At 32.2% G+C, this 21,424-nt stretch overlaps 1 protein-coding gene across 1 annotated transcript in view; it reads right to left on the reverse strand.

The window, feature by feature from the left end:
- Window positions 1-227: 227 nt before the first annotated feature.
- Window positions 228-21,424, reverse strand: part of LOC130450695 (protein dachsous-like) — a 96,737-nt gene continuing 75,540 nt past the window's right edge. The window contains exon 3 of the mRNA XM_056789251.1: window positions 228-245. Within this exon, the coding sequence (XP_056645229.1) occupies window positions 237-245 (9 nt within the window). The 3' untranslated portion in view covers window positions 228-236. The remainder of the gene's footprint in view (window positions 246-21,424) is intronic.

The raw sequence follows: 21,424 nt of genomic DNA on the forward strand, positions 1-21,424 counted from the left end.
TAAATCTGACAGATGTATTAGTCTTAATACTCATAATACGATTTCGAATGTTTTTGCTGATGTCGTAGGTAAAAAAAGGCAAATGCATGTGTTATGGTCCTAAGAGAAGAAAAGTGTTTTGGAGCTACAGGTAGCGTGCGTCTTGATTTAGCGCATGCGCACCGTGCGAGATACATATGTGTGTAACCCGATTAAATTTTACTTACAGAATTACTGGGAATTAATTATCCTTCGATTTATCTCACCTGCAATAAAAAGAAAATAAAAAATTAGTAAAACAAAATTTTGATGTCGTATGATAGGGAATAATTAGAAAAAAATGCCAAAATGTGGAAACTACGAACGTTTTTTTTTATCTTTTGATCAAAATTTCTCTATTTCCAGGTATTTAAACAATTTTTATTTTATTTTGGAGTAAAAAATCTAGAGAAGTAAATCAAATACGAAGACAGTACGTAAAGTACTTAACATAATGACGACATTGCAGCAAAGTAATTTGCAATCATGTACAACGTTTCTTTACTTGGTTATCATCGATAGTTCATCCGGATCTTAATCGTAGTTTCGTTGTACGAGCAATAGCAATCAACAAAAATCACTTAGTGACATCAAAAAGCTTTTGTAGATATACCAAAATATCTCCTAAACGAACCTTTGAAAACCTGTTGCTGTTGCTTAATCAGGATAATTATTTCCTCTACAGAATCTTATTTGGGATATTCCTATGGGATGTTGGTCTGAACTTTGGTGGTCACCATTGTAAAGTTCATCATAAATCTGCTGGTTGATGATTCGCTGTTTTTTAAAGATATATTATTTTCTTTTTGAATGTACTGCCTTCGATTGGTTATAAAGTCTGATACCCAAGGTTCTCGGAGCTCCAGTGAAGTTTTGCTTGTTTCTGGAGAAAGCGTCTTTCACTTTCTTTTCACATCTTTCTCGAATAAATAGTTTACACTAGGGTATTTCCAAAAATATCTCGATATGTAGTTTGCGGATATCAAAAAGGACCTCGACTCCCCTTATCTACGTCTCTGTTGACTTATATAGAGAAGAAAAGGCACTTAAATCTCTTTTACCGGTCGGGAATGCAGAGTTTTATGAACCATTTCAAAATAATTATATATCTATACCAAATTTAAAGGAATGGAGCTATTAAGCATACATAGTTGGGCTTTCGGTGTAAAACATCGTCTCAATTAAGATAAAACAGAATTAATAACATGGTGTATCTTGGACTCTGTCAAATTAAATTTCATCATGAACATATGCGTTCTAACAGGACCGGGTTTATCATTACGATATTTTTATTTATTGTTCTATGGAATAGCGGAATCATGGCAATTTAAATTTAAATATAATTTTAATGTAACTACAATTAAACGAATTGGGCCACTATTTGTAGCTGTTTGATTCTTTTATCGTGGTTAATCACTTCCCCGGCTTTCCTCTTCATACATTTTTGTTCCTCTAAGCTCTGATTCTATGCCTAAAGCTTAGAAATAGTCAAAACTGTAGAAGGCTACCGGTCATAATGATGATGATCGCTGTTTTCTGGGATTCCCGAGGTTTAATTCACATATTATGCCAAATTACGGCCCCATTTGGAGGAAAAATGAGTGCTCCTTCATTGTAACAACCCAATTGGTCACGATTTCATCCTCTACTAAGTCAAATTGGCGTTACTAAACGCTGTACTATCCATCATATTATCTGGATTACTATTTACTTCCATATTACAAAAAACTGAATCGAATGACGTTATATTACTGTGTGGTACTTATCGAGCAACACTCGTATTATTAGTTTCCGCCTCTTATGATATTTCAAATGGGGCTATATTTAAAAATGAATCTCCATTTTTCTAAAATCGTCCTTTTTCCTTTGTGGTTTGAATATTTATTAAGCTACCCTCGTATTACTAGTTTCCGCCACGTATCTGATATGTCATCTGTCAAAAGTTTACGATAATTTGACAGATGAATTAGTTTTAACGCTCATATATATACAACTGTGCATTTTTGAGTGAAAGTTTGAACAATATTTTGTTTAGCTTTTGTTTATCAGATAGCCCTTGACTTTTGGAGGAAGAGAAAATAAAAAATTCGCTGTCATCAGGAGGAAAATTTAGTCAAAAGGGGCTATATTCAAAAACGAATAGCCATTGCTCTAAAATCCTCCTTTTTCCTTTGTAGTTTGAATATTTATTAAGCTACCCTCGTATTACTAGTTTCCGCCACGTATCTGATATGTCATCTGTCAAAAGTTTACGATAATTTGACAGATGAATCAGTTTTAACGCTCATATATATAAAACTGTGCATTTTTGAGTGAAAGTTTGAACAATATTTTGTTTAGCTTTTGTTTATCAGATAGCCCTTGACTTTTGGAGGAAGAGAAAATAAAAAATTCGCTGTCATCAGGAGGAAAATTTAGTCAAATGGGGCTATATTCAAAAACGAATAGCCATTGCTCTAAAATCCTCCTTCACTAGTTTCCGCCATGTATCTGATATGTCATCTGTCAAAAGTTTACGTAAATCTGACAGATGAATTAGTTTTAATACTCATAATAGGATTTCGAATGTTTTGGCTGATGTCGTACGTAAAAAAAGGCAACAACAAAAAGAGAAAGTGAAGAATTTTACTGACGAAACAAATCAACTATTCATCACTATACGTTTCCTCGCAATCAGATCCGTAAATAAGTTCGACACTTAAATGTTGTGAAGTTTTATTTGAGCAAATAAATACCGGACTATAGTGGTTGAGAAAATACGAGAGACGTCCGCAAGATGCTATTCGGTGTATAAAGTTGAAGGCTGTAGTCCTAAGTCAACTCGGCATTGGCGACATTCTTTCTAATTATCACCATAAAATAGAAATGGCGGCGGTCGACAATTCCAACACCTTCACGGAACGAGAGTCACACTAACAAACTAGGTATCTAAGTTACGATACAGGTGACTTTTAGTTTTACAACGAATTCGTTTAGTGTTTCTTGGAAGAGTGCGTTTTCCATTTCGTTTTTGCTCTTAATTGTTGCGTATGTTAGCAAAGACTTCTCGTGCCGAGCTCATTTTATTTTTATTAACGTAATACTTATACGAGGTGAGACGGAAAAATAACCATTTTATAAATCTGAGGTTATGTCATGTAAAGGTGTAAAAATGCGTTAGTCGTGTTGCCGATATGTTCTCGCGGCCGTTCTTCAACAAACATTTTTCCTGGAAATTCTGTAACTGTCAAAATATATAAAAAAAAAGTGTGTTACATCTAGATTGATGCAGTTCATGAAGAAAAAGTGTCCTCAAAAATATTACGTTGATTAAGAAGTCTAGGAATGCTTCTAATGTATCTCAAGTGAAGACAATTGAACGTTTTTGGTGAAATTTGAAACAAAAGTATATCCTGAAGGGACGCAACTAGACACTAGAAGAATTGACCACACCACACCCTTAATATGTGTTTTTAGAGCTTTACACTATATAAAATAGCAAAAGAAAAGTTTGTATTTGGAAATTATTTCGATCTAAACTCATTCTAACACACTAAAATTTAAGTTATATGTTTTTGTGAAGACATAAGAGATACTACGTCCAAAAGATCCTCCTGCTCCTTAGCTTAATTCAATTCCTTCACTCGCTATATTTTCCACTCATAAAGGCCAATAATTCACTGTCATCCGGCGGACAATTTATTCAAATAGGGTTATTTTCAATTGTATTCAATTTGTAGTTTAAATATTTATTAAGCTACCCTCGTATTACTAGTTTCCGCCACGTATCTGATATGTCACCTGTCAAAAGTTTACGTAAACTGACAGATGAATTTGTTTTAACGCTCATATAGATACAACTGTTCATTTTTGAGTAAACTTTTGGCCAATATTTTGTCTAGCTTTTGTTTATCACATAGCCCTTGACTTTTGGAGTAAGGGAATATAAAAAATTCATTCTTATCGGGCAGAAAATTTATTCATATAAGGTTATATTCAAAAATTCCAAAAACTTTCCTTTTATATGTAGTTTAAATATTTATCAAGCTACCCTCGTATTACTAGTTTCCGCCATGTTTCTGATATGTCACCTGTCAAAAGTTTACGTAAATCTGACAGATGTATTAGATATTTGCCAGTTACTAAGACCCTATGAAGAAACGTTTTTCATTTTCAAAATGGCAGGAAATGAATAAAGATCCTTTGATTGAAATTATTAAAATGAAAGATGAGACAAGGAAAGAAATAAAGTGGGTTAAAATAGAAAAGTAGTAACGAGTTTTTCTTATAATTAACTGTTTAATGAAGTAAAACCGGTCCTGGCGAAAGGAAGAAGTTTGGTAAATACATCGACTCGCGAATTTAAGGGCTAAGTTTTATCAGATTCCTTTAAAGACTTAAAAATACGAGTCTGTCAATTGTAAAGCCCATCTAAAGTTTTCGTCGAATCCGAACAATGTGCTCGGTACTTATTGTGGGAATTTGGGCATAAGACATACTATCGACTTTTTTATTTTCATTATAAACGAAAACAATCACTTAAAACAGACATTCCGATGGATTAAGGAAGATAGTGGGTGTCTATAATGGGTACCTGTTCCGATACATGCTAATGAATATTTTTCCTTTACAAAAGTTATCAATACTAAAACAAAATTGGAAAACATTCGATGTTTATACTTTTAAAGAAAGCTTTAATAAATATTTTGCTATCTAGAACTAATACAAGAGAAGAACTAATAAAAGCAATCAACAAAATTAGAACAGAAACAGAAAAATTCGGTCTAGGAATAAACCAAAAAAAAACTAAGACGTTACTCCAAAGTACGAATATTCGTAAAGAGAACAAAATAAAAATATATAAAACATTAATAAAACAAGTGATTTCGTACGCCATGGAAACAAAAATATTAAATAAAAAAGAAGATCTGAATATGAAGAAAAATGCTGCCGAAAGTCTCATCGTATTTTGGTGGAAGTTTATGGTGAACATGCTCTACCTAAGCGGACGTGCCAAAAGTAGTTCGCACGATTTAAAAGTGGTGATTTTGGCTTGGAAGACGATGAACGTCCTGGGCAGACAAAAAAGTTTGAAGATGAAGAACTGAAGATTGTTGTCAAATACAAGAAGAGTTCGCAGAATCTTTGGGCGTCACTCAAGCAGCCATTTCAAAAGGTTTAAAAGCAGTTGGACAAATTCAAAATTAACGCGGATTTTACATTATTTTTCTCCAAAAAACGGATTACGACGCGTTGCGCAACAAGCAATGGTACATAATTCTTGCTCAGGACTATAAGTACCTAAAAAGCGTTTTTATATACCGCTGTAAATTCCTAGACACTTTTTATATACTTTTTATATACCGCTGTTAATTCGTTGACACTTTTTATATACCGCTCTTAATTCTTAGACACTTTTTATATACCGCTGTTAATTCGTAGACACTTTTTATATACCGCTCTTAATTCCTAGACACCTTTTATATACCGCTGTAAATTCCTAGGCACTTTTTATATACTGCTGTCAATTCCTAGACACTTTTTAATGTAATGCTGTCAATTCCTAGACACTTTTTATGTAATGCTGTCAATTCCTAGACACTTTTTATGTAATGCTGTCATTCCTAGACACTTTTTATATACTGCTGTCAATTCCTAGACACTTTTTATGTAATGCTGTCAATTCCTAGACACTTTTTATATACCGCCGTCAATTCCTAGACACTTTTTATGTAATGCTGTCAATTCCTAGACACTTTTTATGTAATGCTGTCAATTCCTAGACACTTTTTATATACTGCTGTCAATTTCTAGACACTTTTTATGTAATGCTGTCAATTCCTAGACACTTTTTATGTAATGCTGTCAATTCCTAGACACTTTTTATATACTGCTGTCAATTCCTAGACACTTTTTATGTAATGCTGTAAATTCCTAGACACTTTTTATATACTGCTGTCAATTTCTAGACACTTTTTATGTAATGCTGTCAATTCCTAGACACTTTTTATGTAATGCTGTCAATTCCTAGACACTTTTTATGTAATGCTGTCATTCCTAGACACTTTTTATATACTGCTGTCAATTCCTAGACACTTTTTATGTAATGCTGTCAATTCCTAGACACTTTTTATATACTGCTGTCAATTCCTAGGCACTTTTTATGTAATGCTGTCAATTCCTAGGCACTTTTTATATACTGCTGTCAATTCCTAGACACTTTTTATGTAATGCTGTCAATTCCTAGGCACTTTTTATATACTGCTGTCAATTCCTAGACACTTTTTATATACTGCTGTCAATTCCTAGACACTTTTTATGTAATGCTGTCAATTCCTAGACACTTTTTATATACTGCTGTCAATTCCTAGACACTTTTTATATACTGCTGTCAATTCCTAGACACTTTTTATGTAATGCTGTCAATTCCTAGACACTTTTTATGTAATGCTGTAAATTCCTAGGCACTTTTTATGTAATGCTGTCAATTCTTTGTATTCTATTTTTGTTGTTTTTCTACACCGTTTTCGTTTTCTATCCTCTTTTTTCAGAATGTATTACTTACGTACAAGATTTTGGTAATAGTCTAACATACATTGCAACAACTTTAACGATACTAAATTGTTCGCGCGTTTATTCAAAAATTTCTGTTTATATTTGAATCACCCACGTATAACTTACAATTTGAAGAAGATTTGCGTTTATTGGTACAATGAATTTTAATGGTAAACGTCGAAGAATCATTTATTATCATGAAACAGCATATTATAAATTTTTCCCATCCAAAAGGACCAATTGATAGACAATCCATCATACAGCTGGTTGATTTAGTCTCAACTCCAAGTTGAAATGGAAAAAGTGCTTCGAATATGGACTCAAACACATGGAGAAACGCATAGAGAAATGTATTAATCTTAATACAGAAAAAAAAACCCTCAGATAAGTTATCATATGGCCTCATCTTATTTAACTTTAACGATATCTTGTATTTTTTTGCAGATCGGTGACAGCAGCCGATTATAAAAATTAATAAAAAGTCAAAGAAATCCTCCACCACCCATATACCAAGTATGATTAATATAGTCCCAAATCCCAAATAGGATTTTAAATTCTTCTTAACTGGTTCCATCAATATACCAAATAAAATAAAATTTTTGGATTTTTTGAGCAAAACCTTATTTATTTGCCAGTTTCATCTGTTCAGGAATTCGAAAGAGTTTGGTGAACTCGTTTAGACTGCAAGACGGGCCGAAACAGGGGCGCAACACCTTCTGTATATCGTGGGGTGACTACTGCAACCAGGTAACTACAAATTTGGCGAAATTTCGGTTTTCAAAATTATATAAGTTCATGATAACTAGATGTTGAAACAACAATTAGACAACTCAACATATCTAGTTGTAGCATTACAAGTCTGGAGCTTGATTTTTGAATCAACAGGTGGCTCTAGTTGTCATGGTAAGGTTAAGGTGACACTTTCTCCATTTTAAGTTAGTTGGATTTGAACAGTACTTTATTCCCCGCGGATTTTTTAATCGTATTTCATTCAGCACAAGCTTGGATACTACGAGTTGTTTGATTCGTTGATAATCCGGAAAAACTTGTCTTTTTGGTGGCAAATGGCGATCTCTATCATTCCTGACGACTGAGTCGTGAATCTTTTTTTCTGAAGAAACCACAATTTATCTGATTCTTGATAACTTACGGCGAATTCAATTCAGAAACAAAGATCCTTGCTTCTAAAAAGATTATTTCGAAAAGCTGAAAGGATTCGCTTATTTTCTTCCCTCAAGTTAAACCTCAACTGCTTTGAGACTCCCGATGACTTCCAATTGAGGTTGAGTCAATCATGTCTTCAAAGACAAAGATCTTTGCACCTAAAAATCGAAGATTTTTGAAAAAAGTTGAAAGGATCCGATGATTTTTTTCCTCAAGTAAGACCTCAACTGCTTTGAGTTGTTTGACATGTCAATGAAGCTGGAAAACTTTGGATTTTCCATTTTCTGAAGAAATTGCAATCTGTCTCATGGTTGAGTCGCTTAATTAGTCAAAAAGTGAAAAAAATATCTTTTTCTGAAGAAACTATAATATATCTGATTCTGATGAACTGTAAGTACTAGAAATCAAAAATTTTTTCCAGATTTTTTGAGAATTCCTTAGTCTAGATCTTGTAGTATGGAATAATCTTTAATCCAGAAGAAATTTAACTGCTTAACAAACATTTAGAATGAATCTAAAATATTTCATTCTAGTGTCATTTTTTTCCAATGGAGACGGTTTCCGGTACACCACTGATTTGAAATAAGAGAACAATTTACTGGCGGGCATAAATATCTCGTTGTAAGCCGCTTAAAAACGAAATATTCGAAGTTGTATATCGAAAATACAATTTAATTAATTTAAATGTTATCTCTGTAGCAATCCAAACGAATTCACTATGCTATTTGTAATTGTTAATACTCGTTTTGTTTACACATGTTCCGGAAATATACGAGTAGGGTCGAAAACAATTACAAAATTTTCCAAAAAAAAAACAGATTGTCAATTTAGTTCTTTTTCTTCGCGTTCATATCGTGAACATATTTTGGTTTTGAGCGTGAAATAATGGAAACCAAGCACCAAAATTTTAAATCGATTACAAAATGGCGGACTTTAATGAATGTGTTCACCTATATAAACGAGAAACTTTTTTATTGTATGACAGTTGACATTTAATTCACAAAACTATATTAGAAGTGTAGTTCTGTGATCTATGTTCGTTGTAAAGACCACAGAATTAATACAATTATTTATAAATAATACGGGAATCATTTTTTTACATTATGCAGGTAATTTTTATAAAGATAACGCCTTGGGGTGGAAACATTGTTAGTTATATTAGGGTAAAGTGAAACAATTCCACATCAAACAATATAACTCTATTTCAGAAATGTATTTGTAAATATTTTATCCAACAGTTTTATAATCACGAATATAAAGTATAGTTTCATGGTCACACTAAGTGCTAAAAATATTTTCAACAAATATAGTTCTATGGTATTGATGATTTGACAACTGACATCTAGAATTGTCAATACAAATAATTTTATTATTTGGTTAGACTTGATAATAAAAAAAAGGATACAAGAATCTCTATTTCAGAAATGTATTTGTTTATATTTTATCCAACAGTTTTATAATCACGAATATAAAGTGTCGCTTTTCTGTTCACACTAAGTACTAAAAATATTTGGAACAAATATAGTTCTATGATATTGATGATTTGACAACTGACATGTAAAAGTGTCAATACCAATAATTGGATTGACACTTTAAGAATCAAATTATACTTTAAAGGTAATTTTTTCGATTTCGCGTAATTTTTGCTAAAAAGCCTTCAATGGGGCGAGCAAATGAAACTTTTAGGGGATATTTTTCTATTTAAAGTACATTATAGCCCACGAAAGACTTCGATTTTTCTAATATTTACATACGACATATCCCGTATATAGTTACAGCATGGAAAATAATTCACAGCGTATTAATTTGAACGGTAGACATTACTAAAAAAGGCCTTCGATATCTACATGCAACGATAAATCCAGTTATGGCTCTAAAAAAAAATATTTCGTACCAAGCGCATGTAACGTCGTTTTCCATTTCAGCTAACAAGCCCGGCTCGTAGTGTCTCCCATTATATTTTCCAAAAACATGCCATTGTGTTTTAAAACATGGGTCTAATTGTCAGATGGTATGCCGAAACTAGTTGCTATTCCAACAATATTTTTTTTGAAACCTTTCAACTCAAAGTTGAAATTACAAGTAGTATCAAAGTGAATTGGTGCAACGAATTTTTCTGATAATTATTCTACTTATAGCAGGCAGTTGGAGCTGTTGCTATGACGCTTATTATTTTTGGGAAAAGATAAAAACCAAAGAATAAACGTTGTTGCCACTCCACACAATTCAAAAATACGTAAATCAACAACACACTTATTTTCAAAGCATACAAACTACAGAATCCTAATTGCAAGAGGAAAATTTTAAGGTTATCTTTACGATATTATCCAGAGGACTAATAACAGAAACAGTACAAGTCTGTGGAACTGTATCCAAACCACAGTCGTTGGAGAAGAGATTTACCCAATGTTATCATGAGGAACAAAAAATTTCTGGAAGGAAACGGCGTAGCTTCGCTGAGATCTTGGTGTTCGAATTCTGATCGCGCTTCCAAACGTCTCCCTTGGGTTATTATGAATATGGAACAATGAGAAAATAGAAGGATACAGTTATATTGGTTTTTTCTAAAAAGTGTATCAGGTATATCGAATTTAATCGTATCCTACTATTGAAAAGATCTCTTGGAATTTCCTTGGTTAGGTATCGGTCAGTCAAGGGGTATTTTGTTGATGAAATTCTTCAGAGAAATGTGTATCTGTATTTGGTAGTGTTAAATGGAAGAGCACATGACGTGGTCGCCTCAGGAAAAAGTGCAATCCGAGAAAAATGGAAGGTATCTTCAAGAATAGATGACTCACCGAAAATGGGTAATTTCTCACATCAATAAATCGGAAATCATACAATGACATAGTATACAGATGCCTCCAAAATCGTAATATGGATAGGAAAAATGTAAAAGGTCGAGGAATCAAATATTCGAGATCAATAACTATTGGAAGGTGGAAGACAATCTGATCAGATCGTTTTCCTAAAGACTTTGAACCTTTACAAAGAGATGTAGAGTTGTTGGAGATGTTTGGAAAATTGAGTATAACCATAATTCTAGATCTTACGTTACTGCATTTTTTGTATCGGTAAACCGAATAGTTTATCAAGGATACGTTCCGAATGAGAATGAGGAAACTGGATACAAGCCACGCAACCTTTTGGATATGATGATATGATATGATGCCGAGCATTGGATATAAAAGTTTCTAACTCGTTTTAACTATCAACCACATATTTTAGATCTCTTATGTGTCCTCAGACCAGTGTATCATACAAACAGCACTTAATATCAATTTATTAGGGAGTATTATCTAAAAGTAGTCTTGTGAAACATTTCCTATAGATATATTAACAAATTAGCTCATAACTTATAGTTCAAAGGTCATTAGTGGGAGATACATTTCGTTCTTGCAATGTATACCGTTGGTGAAGTGTGAAATTCGATGTAAAAAATCTTTGCCGACTGGCCGCATACCTATCGATTGTATTTCAGATACTAAATACTATGTAGTATTTATTGTCTGACCCTAGAACACCGAACATGTATCTTGATACCTCTGACGGTGGTTTACGTTTTATTAAAGTACTTTCTTGTATATCGAATACCTTGGGAACGTGTCGATTTTAACTTTTAAAAATATACGGAGCAACCGTACTTTTAGAACGTGAAGTAACAGTAACAAAAATACTTCAAACTTCATTATAAAAAATAAACAAGAACTAGACTCAAATTAAGTTTCATTACATAAACATACGTTACAGCCTTTTGTACTAAATAACACCACAATTGAATGTTTTTACCACATTAAACAATATAACTCTATTTCAGAAATGTATTTGTTTATATTTTATCCAACAGTTTCATAATCACGAATATAAAGTATAGTTTTATGGTCACACTAAGTACTAAAAATATTTGGAACGAATATAGTTCTATGGTATTGATCAATTTGACAACTGACATGTAAAAGTGTCAATACAAATAATTTAATTATTTGGTAAGACTTTGTAATAAGAAAATTATTCAAGAATCACAATTTTAATTATACTTTAAGGGTAATTTCTGTCGATTGCGATATCTATTGACCTAACCACCCTTAAAGCATAATCTTACGTGTCTCAACTTTTTAAAAATTAAGTTTTATTACATAAACATACGTTACAGCCTTTTGTACTAAATAACACCACAATTGAATGTTTTTTCCACATTAAACAATATAACTCTATTTCAGAAATGTATTTGTTTATATTTTATCCAACAGTTCTATAAGCACGAATATAAAGTATAGTTTTATGGTCACACTAAGTACTAAAAGTATTTGGAGCAAATATAGTTCTATGGTATTGATCAATTTGACAACTGACATGTAAAAGTGTCAATACAAATAATTTAATTATTTGGTTAGACTTTGTAATAAGAAAATTATTCAAGAATCACAATTTTAATTATACTTTAAGGGTAATTTCTGTCGATTGCGATATCTATTGACCTAACCACCCTTAAAGCATAATCTTACGTGTCTCAACTTTTTAAAAATTAAGTTTCATTACATAAACATACGTTACAGCCTTTTGTACTAAATAACACCACAATTGAATGTCTTTTCCACATTAAACAATATAACTCTATTTCAGAAATGTATTTGTTTATATTTTATCCAACAGTTCTATAAGCACGAATATGAAGTATAGTTTTATGGTCACACTAAGTACTAAAAGTATTTGGAGCAAATATAGTTCTATGGTATTGATCAATTTGACAACTGACATGTAAAAGTGTCAATACAAATAATTTTATTATTTGGTTAGACTTGGTAATAAAAAAAGGATTCAAGAATCTCTATTTCAGATGTAGTTTGTATTTTATTCAACAGTTCTGTAATCACGAATATAAACTATAGTTTTATTGTCACACTAAGTACTAAAAGTATTTGGAGCAAATATAGTTCTATGGTATTGATCAATTTGACAACTGACATGTAAAAATGTCAATACAAATAATTTTATTATTTGGTTAGACTTGGTAATAAAAAAAGGATTCAAGAATCTCTATTTTAGATGTAGTTTGTATTTTATTCAACAGTTCTATAATCACGAATATAAACTATAGTTTTATTGTCACACTAAGTACTAAAAGTATTTGGAGCAAATATAGTTCTATGGTATTGATCAATTTGACAACTGACATGTAAAAGTGTCAATACAAATAATTTTATTATTTGGTTAGACTTGGTAATAAAAAAAGGATTCAAGAACATCTATTTCAGATGTAGTTTGTATTTTATACAACAGTTCTATAATCACGAATATAAACTATAGTTTTATGGTCACACTAAGTACTAAAAGTATTTGGAGCAAATATAGTTCTATGGTATTGATCAATTTGACAACTGACATGTAAAAGTGTCAATACAAATAATTTTATTATTTGGTTAGACTTTGTAATAAAAAAATGATTCAAGAATCACAATTTTAATTATACTTTAAGGATAATTCTTCTCGATTGCGATAGAGTGCTTCAAGGCTCGGTTTATCAACGATGATATTAGTTTCTCTTGGAGCAACCCGTTGCAGCCTTTTGTACTGAATAACCCCACAATTGAATCAGTGAAATTCTTAGTGATGTGGATAATAAAATGTTTATTGTATCATTGTATAACTTCTTGGAAATGATGAAGCTCAAGCTACTTCGAATATTTTTAGTCGGTACCATATAATAAAAGTATTTTTTTTCTTCATAGTATGACTATCTTCGACACAACGACTAACATATATCTGATCTATATTCTAATCGCGACTATTACTTTTATGTCGTATTGAAAATGTTTCGTCTCCTATGCCTTTTGACTCGATAATTATCGTTTATATGGTCAAACTAAGTCGCATTCAAAGATGTTAATGACGTAATCAAATATGTCAAACACCCAGAACCGGACTGGACAAATCCGTAATCGCGGTGGGTCATTACATATGGAGCCGAAACGACGTTCCTGTCGGGAAAAGATGAACAGGATTTTCGAGAAAGATCTAAAGGAAGATACCTAAAAAGGTTAATAAACCACGAGATCAATAACGAGGTTAAATAAGGTGATAAAAATCCAAAAGCTTTAAGAGATCTTGAAACGGAGGTCAGCACGTTAGGAACCATTAATGCAGCTGTGAAACTGGAAAGAAGTGGCGGAGGATATGAAGGAGTAGAACAGGATAGTGAGAAGCGATAACAGATGGAAGAATGCACCGAGAAAACTCAAAGTACAAAAGAAGAATCTTCAAAGCACGAAAGGGTGGATATCATCCGCTATGGACATAATTTTCAAATAGTTTCCGAGGAAGACATTTTTCTGGAGGTATTCCAGAAGTTCCGAAACCGATTTTTTAATCTATTTCAATTATTATAATATATTTTTCGACTATCATAAATTAGAAATTAAAAAAGAAACACTAGATACTATAACTGACATCGAAACTTAAAAAAAAACTTTATTTAATTAAATATTTCCAATAATAATAGCAAATTTTAATACTAAGACATTCATAACAATTTTTGACAGTAATAGAATCGATTAACATGAAATGTTGTGGGAAATTTCTACTCAATAAACCGAATTCTATTAATCGAGAATCGATATATTACAATAGCTCGAATAAATTCTGAATATTTCTATACGAACGTTAAACTTAGTATTTAGCAGATCGACTTTATATTACAGTTATCATTTATGTATAAAGAACTGTCGACTAATGAGTATTTTTGTAAATGATTGCCGAAACAGGTTTTTCGGATTATAATGAATTATCTCTTACGAAGATCGATTGATATATTATACAGATTCTTTCGTGTAGATGTCAGTATATCAGCGATGATATAATAATTAAATTACACTAGAATGAAGTTTACAACTATATATTTATTTTGTTTATTTGGCGCATGCGTTACAACTTCACACATGACTATTAGTTTTAGGAAAATGGTATCTATTGGCAACTGTCATTCATATTTCCGGTGGACATTTTACATTGTTGGACATAACCTCAACTTCTTGTCATTATGACTTCGAATTTCCCGTCAAAATAATCTCATTGTGTCCTGTTCCTTTTGCTTTAGCAACTGTGATGTAATAGCAACGTGAGATAGTTAAAATATAATGTTTACTCCCCGTATAAAATTCGGTAAACATCTAACAAACCGTTAGTCCACGTGGACTCATCATCTCCACTGTTTACCAATCGAATCGTTAACATAAATGCATTTCTATTGGCTGAAGCTGTCGGAAGGCGTGAAAATAAAGACAGATATAAATTTAATAATAGCAAGTTATTTTAAATATATTAGAATATGATAACGCAATCATAATAAGAATTGCTGAATTAACTAGAATAACCCAATTATATTTCGGTTGGGTTGACAATATTGAAAATTGTTGTTTAAATGTTGTAAAGTTATTAAAAACTATTAAAAAAATTAAAAACTGTGCAGCTGATTATCATGAATCAGTCTCCAGAAGTGAGTAAACTAGTTCTAGCAGCAGACCTTCCAAGAGCTGTGGAAAAACTGTATGAACATGTTATCAAAAAAGAAGATGATTATGTGGTATCATCTTCTTCATAACCCTTCATAAATCAATCAAATTATGACTTTAGTTCAGACGATTCCGACTACTTTGGAATTGGAATTTTTTCTTTTGTTTTATTTGTAATAAATTTATTTTCCTTTATGGTTTTTGCTTTGAAATTTCTTTTTTCCAGAAAAATAAAACGAATGTGGTACAAAAAGGGCTCAGTTCACGTCTGGTAGCTTGTTTAAACCAAACTCCATTACAGGTACATTTTACTCGTCTATGTACGTTTTATATTTTACTACGCCTATGGTAGATCAAACAAAATTGTCGACAAAGGTTTTTATAATTTGCAATTGATATTGGAAAAAGTTATTTGAGGTCGAGTTCCATACAGCATATTTCATTCCAGAAGAAGCTTTTTGCGTTGAAAATGCAAATTTTGAAACTACTTTAGTGATCTGAATTGTTTTTTATTGTTCACTAAATGAAAAAACATCGATGGTAAACATCCATATTTTGTCTACCGATATCCATCCTTAATTCCCAGTCGTTTGCCATTTGGCTGGTGAACTGAGTGAACTGAATCGATCACAGCGCTCGATGTGGTACAATTTTCGTTAAATCATGCTTTTAATATAAATAAACACGTTAACAGTGAACGAAAACGGTTGAAAATGTGTTGAACAATACAAGCAAAAATAACTGAATGGAAAAAAAGTACGAGTATGATTTAATGAAACAATCAGATGTCGCTTTTGTCGCAATAGGACGCGTTTCTATGACGTAAAGAATGACATTGACATTATTCCATGTAAAACTGATAAAATGTGACTTATACATAACCTCAAAATATTTATTTTGTTTTGGAAATTTAAAAATGGCGATGTGGCGTCACTACTAATACGGCATATAAAGCATTAAACAAAATTCTTATTACAGGCTTCTTCTTTTTTAGAATATATAACACTTGTTGAGATTATGCAAACAAGACGCTATTAAAAATTCGAAAAGATTAACTTGTAAGTAGATTTTATATATGTACGGGAACGGCTTTCGACCGTCAAAAAAAAATAACGGTTCTTAATGTCAGGTTTTTAATTATTAAGCATAGTATTTCTACAGATCAATAACGTGATATTATTATGGTGTATATAATCTGTATCATAATGAAATACACATACAGAAAATATGGTTAGAACTATAATTATAAGCTCCCAGGTTTTTTTTTCTAAGTAAAATCGATTGAGATGTGGTTTAATGATAAAAAAAATTACATCGATGTCGTTTTTTCGAAAATTCCATCATATTGCATCACCCAGTTAATCAAAATTTTTGAGGTACATACACTATTATTGATTTTCAAGGTTGTAAGGTCATCTTATTGCGACAAGACCAGTTTCGACGAGACTTGGCCATAAGTCAGTCTGCTGAGACCACCAATGGAATGGTAACTTTTATTGAAGACACATCGCTGAGAAATCGAGACCTCGTCGGGGTGCGAGTCCAATAAAACGTCTGAGACACGCTAGGAGTGGCTGTGAATAGCTGGACCCTCAGAAGACCTGATCCGTTTACGATTTGTCAACGAACACATCAATTGGACTGATGGAAAATGTGTTTACCATAGAAGAAACTTCATCCTAAAGCATGACAATGCCCGTCCAAATACTAGAACCGATACTGAATGGAAATTTGCTTGGATTTGCTATGAATAAGCTATTTCAACTCAGTTTTTTCTTTATTTTCCAGCGTGACTTATTTCTTTTGGTACAAATAAGGTCCAGGCTTATAGTTCCAAGTAAATTTATTATTGCTCCATGCCCAGAGATCCAGAACAACTCCACTCAGCCGGATCTTTGAGTGTAATCTTCTTCAAATTACTGTTGAACGAATGACTTCTTTTGAAAAAGGATTTGAGGTGGTTTTCGCATGTTAGAAGTGGTAGTTTTATTTGCGAAAAGATCCTATGGATTGGCGTTTAGTTTCAAATACATTGTATTATCTAAATCATGTTGAGAATTAGACAGTAACTGCGCCCTGTATCTTCCCACATAGTACAACTTTAAATTATCCTTACGGTAGTTAGTTCATTAAAAAAAAAATCTTTGTTAACCTCAGAATTGAAGTAAAACCGAGCTACATACCGCATTTGCATATACGTTTATCTTAAAAATCTATCAGCTATTCTAAACTTGCTAAACTCTGTGTGTGTATGGGTTTCGTTTCGAAACTTTGAATTGCTAATGTAACCTAACTAGAAACGCCTATCCGATCAGAATGAGATGTCGATAGCCAATAAAAAAAATATAAACAACTTGTAATTTATTTAATGAAACGAAGAACCTCCGCATTTAACGGTCGCTACTCGATTGGGTAATAAGTACAACAACTGTTAATTAAAATCGTACTAACCCCTTTTTTTAATTTGTTTACCCCTACAAAATAACGATTCCACTAGTTTGATAATGACTAATTTTTGCTTTTCTAATTAATTTCTCTTATAATAGACAAAATGCCGTTCGCGGGTGACGTTTGCCGATTGACGTTGCTGTCGTTAACCTAAAAATTTTGCTTTGACGTATGTACTGCTTTTTGTTTTCATGAGTTTTTGTTTATAATCCGAGTTTTTTTTATTAGGACAAACGCAAACGGATGTGATTAGCTAAGAAAGTTGCAGCGAACGACCGAAGGGAAAAGATAAAATTCGTTGAAAGTCACCAACGGCAGACGGCGACGTCAAATGTCAAATATAAACAGCAAACGTCAACAGGAACGTCAAACGGAAATTCAAGTCTATGAATCGGCCATCTTGGTGAACACATTCCCGTTTCAGGGATAAAACTAAGATGCTAGTACATAAAATGAATATTTAATGACAAGCAGATTTTTCACTTAACAGATAAAAGGCTTTCAAACTGAGGATTCATTGTTATCTATAATATTCGCGCTCTAATGACCGGGTCACACTGGATGTTGTAGATCGAATGTAATATGGGCTTAATAACAGACGCAACTTGCCTTATTTTTTTTTATCAGATCCCAATGTCTTGGTAACACACAATTAACAATCATTTCTACATTCTTTCTAAAGCATTTAATGAACCAAATGGAAGGTAAACGTTTTCTCTTGATGGCGCCCGATTTTTATCATGATTTGCAAATTTGCACTTAATCGCGAATCTAAAATGTGTCTTCTTTTGTTTGAAAATATAAACTATCCACAAATATAGTAAAAACTATCAGAAGTTTCTACTTGATAATTTGAATCAATCCGAAACAAGATAATTGTCGTTTGAAGCAAATGATTGACCTGATAAAATATTTCTGTTAACACTTTTAGGTTTAACTAAGGCAGATTAATGATTCAAATTGATTTACCATTCGATTTTAAGCGTTTACAATTTCTGATACGTCTTGCTTTTGCGTTGACCAGAAATAAATCGCAGGCCCGTCGTTGGAAGTTTGAGCTTTCTTGTTTCGTCATTTATGTTTATTCACGCACAACAACAAAAAAATAGATTATCAGAAAGCTTTAAATTGATTAACAGATTGTATCATAACTGTGTGTGTTTGGGAATATCAAATTGAAACCTTACAAATAATCAGTATTTGAGGAAAACGTCTTGTGTAATTAATCGACAATAATAATTCATACCGAGCATTTTTTTATTTGTTTTAATAAAAAAAGGATTCCTTTTGTTTGTTTTAAGTTTATTTATATTTATATATTTATATTTTTGCGAATGATTCTATTCAGGAACAAATTTAGTTGTTGGCATAGAAATATGTCTAAAAGCTGAAAGTTTAAAGTTTAAAAATTGCTTATTCAATCGATATAATTATCTTAGTGCCAATTTAATTTGACGCAATCATTAAAAGCTTTAGCAAAAATTACAAAACATCATTTTTAGGATTTAAAAAAAAATCTCGAAAGAACATGCATGAAAATACCGTTAAGGCGCTGCTATTACACAAAATTATTTTAAGTGCTTATATTAAAATGTGATTTGAAGCCGAGTACCAGCCGAACAGTGGAATTGGCTTTAATAATCGGTTTCTATCACGATTATGGTCGATAATGAACACCAGTCGTACCTGACCCTGTGTGCAAAGTTACTTTCAGAAACCGAAACAACTCTAAACCTCAGATTCCACCTGCCACCTTAACTTTGTTTACTAATAATTGTATTACCAACTTGTAAGTTGAAATTTAACTGTCGCGTGATATTTAATGTCAAATTTAAAAGGACAAGAACACATAAAAGCAGAATATACAGAAGACAAAATTCAACCGTCAACGCGTTTTGTTTTGTTTTTTCCAAAAATTCCAAATATAATTATTATAATAATAAACTAAGTTGAACTGACGCAAGGACAAGGTTGATTTAAACCAACATTACATAATACATAATATTGTTAAGCATTTCAAAGTTAGTTTAGGAATTTAAAGCAAACAGTCTGTATAATTCGGAATCAAACCCGCTAACAAAGCTAATTGTTAACGTTTTTGACATTGTCCATTCGCTAAAACTCAGTTTAACCTTCAGTCTCTGAAGACGTTAACTTAAGTATCGAAACAATCATCAGACAGTGTTAATAGATTCAAGCGATACACAATTTCCTCCAATAAAAATGATAAGCAATTGTTTCTTTCTTTTCATTATTTTCTTTCATAACTTTTTTTCATATTTTTACTTTTTGCGTATTTTCTGCACCCCTATACACGTTTCTTAATACCTATAGGACAATTTTTTGTACCAAATTCCCGTCTTCTTCAAATCTGAAAGAACAATCGATGTCGCTGGTCAACTCTCATAACTACACTGTCTGACGCGCGTTTCGATAACCAAGTTATCGTCTTCAGAGACTGGAGGTGAACTATCTAATATGCGCCTTGTCGAACAGTCTTAAAGAAAGTTCCAAGCCGAGACATTGTTCCTAATCTCAACACCAACTAGTCGAATTGATGATGGATCCCTGGGAAAGAAACACCAGCGATGATTTCAAATCCTTCTGAAGCGACATCGAGGAATCTGACTACCAGATCAGTCGGTAAGTAAGGACGAAGAAAATCCCGAAGGATTACTAGGTGATATAGTCCAAGAGATCTATATTTTTAGAAGCCTTATTGATCGTAGCAGATTATTTACTACTTAATGACTTTTTCCATGGTCTTGGCAATCGGTGGTAATTGGTGTCGAAGCACCATCTAGAACCAGCGTGTTTTACTGGTTTTCCGAATTCCATTCCATTATAACAACGTAGAACGCTCAATTCTAAATGGTACACCAGCATTTCTTTGTCAAAAGTATTGGAAAAAATCAAAGAAACCAATCGATGAAGATGAATCATTCTCCACCACGCCGATGAGAACTCTCACACATCATTTCAAACAAAAACGTTTTTGAACAGTCAAAACATCGAATTGAAGGATCATCCATCGTACAGTCCTTATTTGGAACCCAAAGATTTCTTCTTCTTTCTGCAGATCAAAAAGAAATTGAGAGGTCAACGTTTTTCTACACCCTCGTTTAATTACTGTTTGTACAACGATTTGGACATATGATAAATCATTATTTTTGAAGTACTATTGAAAGTATGCGCCTTTAAGTACTTCTAATAGAGATGAAACTGTTATTTTCGTGTCGACATTAATATAGATTAAATGGTAAGCTCGTATATAATCATTTCGAGCAATCGTGATAACTCTATTACGTAATAAAAACAATATTACCACTACATAACCTCTAATATTTCGGAAAGATTGTTCTACTAACGGTTTTATTAAGTTTCTTACAAATGAATTTCAACGAAAGATCCGTTATTCGAAATATTTCAATATGTAATTATTTGTAATTTAAACTCTATTTTTATTTAATAATACACATAATGAATACCGCTGGAACGCATGAAAATATTGAAAATTCTCCTTGAATACCTACATTTCCAAATATTCGAGTTGGAGATCGTCAAAACTTGACTATAACTCTCGAAAAAATGTTTGTGAAGTTTTTCTGATGACGCTAGTTTATTCTCTATGGGTTTTTGTAAACCTAACCTTTTTATGGGGATCTTTCAAGACCTAAAGAACAATAGATAAAGAAAATATTGTAAAAATAGTGAATACAAACTCCAAAAGTCAATGTATTCATCAACAAACC

This window comes from Diorhabda sublineata, chromosome 1, assembly GCF_026230105.1.
Source record: "Diorhabda sublineata isolate icDioSubl1.1 chromosome 1, icDioSubl1.1, whole genome shotgun sequence".
In the NCBI taxonomy this organism is placed as follows: Eukaryota; Metazoa; Arthropoda; class Insecta; order Coleoptera; family Chrysomelidae; genus Diorhabda; species Diorhabda sublineata.